Raw genomic sequence first — 8570 nt, forward strand, 5'->3', positions numbered from 1 at the left:
ATGATAGTCCAGAAACACAACTAGTTACTGGTAAGTTTAACAGCTGGCATGCATACATGTGCAGCACAGTACCGTTATAACAAAATTACCAACATTTTGTTTGTGTCATTTTTTATTTCTGTAGGTCCACATCTTCAATTCAAGTCGATATTCTGAACAACCAAGAGGTGAAGAATCATGGTGAGTCTTAAGTTGATTTCTAAGTAGTTTGAGGAATTCATCATCATCATTATCAGAATTTATATTTGTACATATACAAATAACAATGACTGGTTTGTTAAAAGTTGGGACAGTATAAGTCTTCATTCTGGGATTTCTGGGTCTTTTTTTTATATTATTAGTCTGGGGACTGGTTGGAGTTTTGTGCGCGGGAGAAATTTGCGTGGGAAAAAATAAAGTTCATAAGATATGTCAAAAAATGTGATAATACGACAACCTTAATCAGATGTGGCCGCATGTACATTTCTATCCGAAATTATTTGTTTGAATTTCTGGTCCCTTGGAAATAGATCAGCTGGCTCCCAAGGGATTCGAAAGATTTAAGGATTTCGTACTGCAGTAACTGCACCTTTTTTTACATATTTTAGGAACGCACAAATTTTTGCCGCGCAGAAAACCCATTCCCTTGTACACGATATTCTTGACCATTTATGTACAATAGAATATTGTGCTAGAATATTATCAATATGGTGTATTGGTGTTATTATTTGTGACCACCACCCCAAATGGAGGACCGTTTTTCGTTTGTTTTCAACTAGTGTAAGGGTACTTTTGTAGTACGTAACTTGTGTAATGATGTTGGATGAAATGTGAAAAATGTTCATCATATGACCTTCCAAACTGACGATAATTCCTTAGGACATGGAGCCTGTAAGCACTATGGTCTTATTGATGTATTACTCCAAGTCTGTAGTCTAAAAGAGATCCAAGCCAAAAAATAAACATCTGCATGGACGCATTTTTTTTAGCGGTAAGAAATTCCCTTTTAGCCAGCCGAACTGATCTGAAGTTCGATTGGTGAAAACTTGTTTGTAACTGAAGAAATTAGCATGTAAATTTTGGCAGCCACGCGCTAGGTCGGAGGTACACAGTCTTAGGTTCTGAGTGGTGCGGTTGTACAGTAACAGCGAAAAAGTGCCTCTTGTGGGGATTGACTAATTGTTGTTTGTAATTGCTATAAACAAAGGACATATGTCTATTTGACGTTGGCAATTTTTTCCCACGATATAGGGTACATGTAAATGTGCTCAACATAGCTTGAAAAATATGCTAAAACTCGCTGTAGCTTCAGTATGAACGCGCCTATGTAAAACACGTACTGTAAAAGCATTTAAGTCCTCGGGGATTTAGATTCGCGGTAGCACCATGCACTGTAGTCTCTTATTGCCATGGAAAAATGTTCGCGGTGGTTTTAAGTTCGCAGTGAAGCGGCCACTGCGAAAACCGTGAACATTAAACCACCGCGAAAGTTTCTGCATTTACAGTATGATAACATAAAAATCTATGGGAAGAAAAAAACTCATCAATGAGACCTTAAGTCCCATTATGGGTACCATTATGCAAAGTCTTTGATGAGGATAGGCAAGAACACATGAGGACTCACTTGATCGATCGCATGTCAGGGATAAACAAGTCCATTAGCCCGATTGTCCCGGACAAGTAAAAGGACAAGTAAAAGTGACAAGTAAAAGTACAAGTAAAAGGACAAGTAAAAGGACAAGTAAAAGGACAAGTAAAAGGACAAGTAAAAGTGACAAGTAAAAGGACAAGTAAAAGGACAAGTAAAAGGACAAGTAAACGGACAAGTAAAAGTGACAAGTAAAAGTGCTGTTCGGGCAAGCAGAAGTGCTTCCCCACTTGCCCGACGGGCAAGTAAGAATTTCCAGATGTGACCCGCTCAAATTACCACTGAGTGTGACAGCACATGAGGCTGAATGCCTGCCTATATTGACCATGTCATTTTTAAGCCAGTAGAAACATCGATTTTGGATGATAGGGCCACATCAAAACTCAAGAATTCCCAGATTTGCAGTCAGTGCCTCACCCCTGAGTCTGACTGTCAGAAAAAAAATATGTGTACTTTATTCTCAGTGACCTGTTCATTTCAGTAAATATCTTCTGAAGTGAACCTGGCAGTCCAAACTGTTTCTGTTGTGTCTCACTAGTATGGTTAGCAGGACATTGTAATTTGAATGCTGTCTGATCAGTGCACATGAAAGTCATTAAAGTTTTGACGTCAAGTGCACCAATATATTTGTTACCTTTTACTCTAATTGCATCAAGCATTGGTCAACACAGGAAAAGATAGCCGATAACAAAAGTGAAAATTTATGAAAGTGAAAATACATAGAAAGATGTAATTTGAATTTCGGGCAAGTAAAAATTTGGTTCGGGCAAGTAAATTTTTTATGTACTTGCCCGGTAGGACAAGTGAGTTTTTGAAAACTTGTCTAACCCTGCATGTGCAAGAACTTATGAAAGTGACTCAGGCAGCAGGAATTCAGATCTCGACATGAGAAGACTTAGAATACAGAGGTTTTGGTTTTAAATCTCTAGCAGGCCCCAATGATGTGTCCCTGCAATTGGAAAGGTAGTAAACACATATTTTCTCACTCAACTCAGTGAGAATGAGTACCTAGCTTAGGTTTTCTCGACTTGGATGTAAGGGCAAGGGCCCCAAGTTTAAGGAAAGTATGTTTAAGAACCCACCACACTCATTAAAAAGAGTAGGGGTCTGTTCCGATGTGAGCTGAGTAGACCCAACCAAACAGTCAGGTCTTGTGCATACAGCTTGTACTTGTTACACCCCAAAACTGGGGTGTTACCGTGTTAGTTAACTGTAACACAATTGCAAAAGAACATTTCACATAATGTTGTTTTTTACTCCTCTAGGATCCTATCAAGGTTACAGATGAAGTGATCTCAGCTTTTGACGAGGTGAAACAAAAGCACAAGTACAAGTACGTGACCTTCAAGGCTGAGGGCAAGCCCGGCAAGGACAATATCATCGTGGATACCAAGGTGGAGGTAAGGCGGCTAGATGGTGCATACCTACACAAGTTCTACCTTGCATCGAAAGCTATCTGCAACCAAAATGTCAAGACTATAGCATGTCCAGGAGTCCAAAAGATCCAAAAAATGGTTCTGCTGCAGTACCAAGGTTGCAGGCCAGGGGGCCAAAAACCTACCTTGACCTTTATCTTCCCACCCCATGTCCGCATAGCAACTGTCATCACAATCCATCTAGAGGTTCCTATAGTTATGCTGATTTCAAATATCCTGACACACATACATGTAGCAAAAACTGTACCTCCATTTTTCATGGAGAAAATACACTACGGATATGCATTGTCGGGAATCATTGTGCAAGGCACCAAAAAGACAAAGACATGCGTTAGAAAATGATTTTGCAACACATTCATCACTCAGATGTCACATCGAAAATTGTTTGTCCCGTAACTTAAAGGGATATATTGTAGAAATTTGGCGCTAAAATTTCAAATAACCTGAACTTAAAAATCTCCAGTCAGGTTGACATTTGTAACTTATTTCCAACTTATCTGCATCATTTTATCACATTTCTAGTGCTAATTAACAACGCCAATGTAAGCCGTGATCAAATTCACTTATAATTACTTCCGGGTAGCCTACCTGAAGTAACTCAGTCCTAGATTTTCGAATCGACCGTTGCGGTCGCAGATCTTCGTAGCTTTGCGGGGACTTTAACTTTTTAAGCAAACTTCAGTAACGATTCAAGTCAATAGGGGCTGCAAAGCAACCTCCATGGAGGAGCTCCACAGAGCTCCACAGAGCTCCTGCATGGAGGTTACTCGTGCAGCCCTCCAGCTCCACAGAGCGGGCTCTACGAACTCATGAATGCAAACACTTGGTTCTCGTCACCTTCATGAATTTTTTAAAACTCATGGAGAAGCATCTATCTGAATGTAAACATTTGGTTCATGTCACCCAAAACAATTCGGTCTTAGGGCTCTACACGGTAAAAAAAAAATTCACGGGTCTCAATGGCAAGTGTGCAGATGTCGACACACTGGCAGCACCAAATCCGTAGGTGTTTTTTGACACATTTAGACAGATAAGCCGTGAGGCTCGGTGGGCGTCACTCCACCGTCATGGGGGCAGGGGCATGGCGAGTTTAGAACTCAGGACCTTCTGATTCTGACTCCAACGCTCTAGCCGTTGCGCCACACAGACACCCCGTTATACGGTAAACGGAGGGCTGTTTGAGCAGCACTCCAATGGCTATTAATGTAAACATTTGGTTCACGTCACCCAAAACAATTCGGTCTTAGGGCTCTATACGGTAAGCCCTATTTAAACACCGATTTGTTGATGGTTACGTGAACCAAGTGTTTACATTCGTATAGCCCGTGGAGCGCTGCTCGGTCAGCTATCGGCTCTGTGTGTTTGTTGTTTACAATATCTCTGTATAGAGCCCTATCTAAACACCGATTTGTTGATGGTGACGTGAACCGAGTGTTTACATTCATATAGCCCGTGGAGCGCTGCTCGGTCAGCTATCGGCTCTGTGTATGTTTGTTGTTTACACTGATCTCCGTATAGAGCCCCAACACTAATTTGCTGAAGGTGACGTGAACCGAATGTTTACATTCATAGTTTGTAGAGGTTGCTCGCTCTGCTCTCCGTTCTATTTTTGTTATTTACGATATCTCCATAGCGCCCTACCAACAATTTGTTGAAGGTGCTAGTTCAGCCCGTCCCCGTTTGTTTTTCTTCTACGAGAGAAGCTTCCCCATGGAGTTAAAAAAAATCATGAAGGTGACGAGAACCAAGTGTTTGCATTCATGAGTGTGTAGAGCCCGCTCCGTGAAGCTAGAGGTCTGCACGAGCAAACTCCATGCAGGAGCTCTGTGGAGCTCCTCCATGAAGGTTGCTCGTTCAGCCCCTTCTCATTCAAGTGAACAACCGAACGCGTTCTAGAGCGCGCCTTGGTGCGTCAGAAAGTTGGATAAAATGGCGGACAACTCAAGCGGTGGAAGGAAGTGTGCATATTTCAAGACGTCCTCACGGCACAATAAAGTCGTATCCATACGTTGTGAATATTGCTGTGAAGTGTAATATGGTAGATTCAACTCATACTGTAGAAAAATGACCAAATACAGTGACTTTATCTTTTACAATATATTCCTTCAAGCTGACAAGCTGTTGCATGTCTGTTCCTTATTTCAGTCGTCGACCTTCGAGGAATTCCAAGCCAGTTTCCCGAGTCATGATGCCCGCTGGAGCATTTACGACTTTGACTACAAGAACAGGGAGGGTCAAGATTGTAACAAGTTGATCCTGGTCAGCTGGTCAGTACCTTTTTCCTTAAACGTTAAAGATGAGGCCGCTGATAATGATCTGATAAAGTAGAGTCCATTTGATAGCACAATAGATTATTGCACACTTCTGTTAATTGCACAGAATCCCCAAATCAGTCCTGTCCAGTTGGATAATTGCACAAAAGGCGCCGGCAAATCACACGTACGAACCTTATTTGATTCGCACGGACCTTATGCAAATGACGTGTTGTCACGTGACCCGGTGGTGGTTGGCCAGTTTCTCATAAGGTCGGTGCAAATCGCATAAGGTTCGTGTGTGTCACATAGTGATTCGTGTGGTTTTCATAAGGTTTGCGCATTTTCGCAGAGTGATTTGTGCGTATCACATAATGTTCAAACTCATAGGGTTCGTGCAAATGCTTAGGCACCCCTGATCATAGAAGTCTATGGGAAGAAAAAACTTATGGATGAGACCATAAAAAAGAACTGATTGGAAAGCAAGGACAATTACATTTGTTGACAATCATTCTGAAACCTATTAGATACATGCCATTGCAAGGATTACTAGGAAGTGTGCAATTCCCCTACAGGTACTAGGTCATCCTCTTACAAAATGTATATGGACTTGCAGGACTAGAAATACTTTTTTTTTGCGTAACCTGCACTGGTGCAGGTAACATTGAAAATTACCTGCACCAGACAACTTGTACCTGCACCAATATGAATTTAAGAAGTATGGATCATACTAAAATTGTTCAGGAACCATTGCTATTCTTTCTTTTATAATAAATAGGTGGTAACAGTCAATGCAGCTGATAACAATCCATGAACACCTACATCATAAGACATTTATGTACAAAACCCAGTACATGCACCAGTGCAGGTTAGGTGCAGGTAGATACCAGAAATACCTGCACAGTTCCAGTTTTACCTGCACTAACCTGCATATGCAGCAGGTGGTATTTTGAGCCCTGACTTGTTTAAAAATGTATCAGGTTTTCACATGTTTTTTTCTTCCCCACCAGGTTGCCAGATAGCACTGCTATCAAGACCAAGATGCTGCAATCAGGGGTGCCAGATGCTATCAAGAAGACTGTAAATTGCCCGGCTTTCTTTGTCCACGCCGATTGCCGCGACGATCTCAACTTCGATAAAGTGAGGGACGCGATCCTCAAAACAAGCCAGTAGTGCCCCAGATCAAAGCACCAATTCTCCCTTTTCACAATGACCATGTTCACAAGGACCATGATCCTTGGCGGCAGATACCACCCCCCCAAGTTTACAGTAGTTTTGTAAAACCGTTGGGTTCAAATCGCAAACTCGGCTAAAGTCTTATTCTGCAGAACAAGTGGCTTGATTCCGGACTGGACACTGTGCCCTTGGGAAAGGCCTCAGTCCTTTTTCCTCAGTCCACCCAGATGTAAAAATGGGTACATGACTTTGCTTGGGTAGGTAGGAGGCAGTGAAAGGAGACGGGATCCGCCTCCCAATACCGTGCCCAAGACACAGTAGATAACAACCCACTGCCCCTACGACCCTAACTTTCCATTTCAAGAGTTTGCTGATTTAAGCTCAATGGTTTTACAACACTACAACAAAGGATTGTGGGAAGTGCGAAATGGTACATGCATTCCTCTTTGGGGCTTTATTTCGTATCTCATGGCAAACTAAAAACCATGCACTATATTATCTTTTTACTACAAATTGAATAGTTTAATTGTATATCATGGAATGGAGACTTCTACTACTACTACTACTTTATGCGATTTTCCTTATAAAACACTGTAATTATCATTTGTACTTCAAAAGCAACAACAGAATCTGTACCCTTTAAAAGCTAACGTCAAGTTTTAGAGGGTTATTTGTTTTATTAAGTGGCTATCCTATTTGACCGTACCAATAGGTGTCAAATCATTGTGGCACACTGGTAAAATAAGTGACCTCTACAAGCAAAATGGCCGTACTCTCAATGTCACATCCTGAGTTTGAGCCCCAATGTTATAGGTACAATAAAATATGCATATCTAAAATCACAATGAAAGAAAGACTAATTATTAAAATTCATCAAAAATAGTTTTGCAGTGATTGCCCTTGTTGGCAAATACTTTGGCCAATCACAACATTATGCTAATTGTGATTATTTTGAAGTTTGAAAAAAGAAAATCATCAGTTCAGGCTGCCAATCTGTTGTCGGCCAATGAGCATTGTGTTGGTGACGTAGCGAATGTCTGCCACAAACAATCACCCTATGAGATTCCCACTGAAGTCACAGTCCAAGTTTCCTGTTATAAATAATACCGGATGCAAGATAAAGATGTGTTTTTGTCTATCCAAAGATGATAATTTTACAGTGTTTAGTGCGAATGTAACTCTTGAACAATGTAATTGGTTGGTAGATTTTTTCTTTATATATTCAGGTGTTAGTTAAAGTTACAGGGCAATTCAGTGCACACAATAGGTGCATAGTGATGCTTGCACTACTTGGAAGAGGAAATAAATCAATCTACTACTAGTAAACTACATTTTGTTGGTTGATATCTGTGTCAGTGTCACTGTGGCATATTCCTCACTGGCTGTCTTTCAAATGCAAGATAGATATTTCTTTGCATTTGTTTAGCTGGATACAGTTTTTCTTTCAAATGATCAAAGTGAGATATTGTTATGTTTTCATTCTCCAAAGAGGAACATATGGTTTCTCATCCATTTCGTCTTCCTGATCACAAAAGTAAGGCAGGGCTCAAAATTAATTTTTGGGATTAGGTGCTCTGGTGCACCCAACCTACAGAAATGTTTTGGGTGCACCACATAAGATAAAGAAGAATATCCCAAATAATTACAAACCTACTAAATCAGTAATATAAACGGAGTCTTGACATTATTTTCACGCTGTTTCTTAAATCCAGGAATTGTAAAGCCAAATTTTGCTGACCCAGAGATCATGACGATGTGGTCACAGTTAAGAAAATGCTTTGAAAAATGCTTTGAAAAATGTTCTCGTCTCCGCAGTTATCATAGGATGTACCGAAAAACTCTGAAACAAATGATATCATCCGAAAATAATTTCATCAGGTTGGTAGAATATAGGACTAGGAGAATTCTTGTACACCGATCGGGCAAGCAAAATTTTTGCAGGAGTGAGAGATTGATACCTGTCACAGTCATGGCATCAAGCATTGGTTAAAACAGTGAAATAGAGACAATAATAAAAGAATTTCATTGCTGGAAATAAAAATCCATAGAAAAATGTCATCTAAATTTTGGGTAAGTAAA

At 40.5% G+C, this 8570-nt stretch overlaps 1 protein-coding gene across 1 annotated transcript in view; it reads left to right on the plus strand.

Annotated features, from left to right (window-relative positions):
* The window catches only part of LOC118432337 (actophorin-like), a gene marked incomplete in the record, with an annotated part of 11674 nt that extends 5143 nt beyond the window's left edge, over positions 1 to 6531 (plus strand). Inside the window, 3 exon segments of the mRNA XM_035843888.1 lie at positions 2905 to 3027; positions 5209 to 5330; positions 6326 to 6531. Coding sequence (XP_035699781.1) covers positions 2905 to 3027; positions 5209 to 5330; positions 6326 to 6488 — 408 coding nt within the window.
* Positions 6532 to 8570: the final 2039 nt, after the last annotated feature.

This window comes from Branchiostoma floridae, chromosome 15 (genome assembly GCF_000003815.2).
Source record: "Branchiostoma floridae strain S238N-H82 chromosome 15, Bfl_VNyyK, whole genome shotgun sequence".
Lineage (NCBI taxonomy): Eukaryota > Metazoa > Chordata > Leptocardii > Amphioxiformes > Branchiostomatidae > Branchiostoma > Branchiostoma floridae.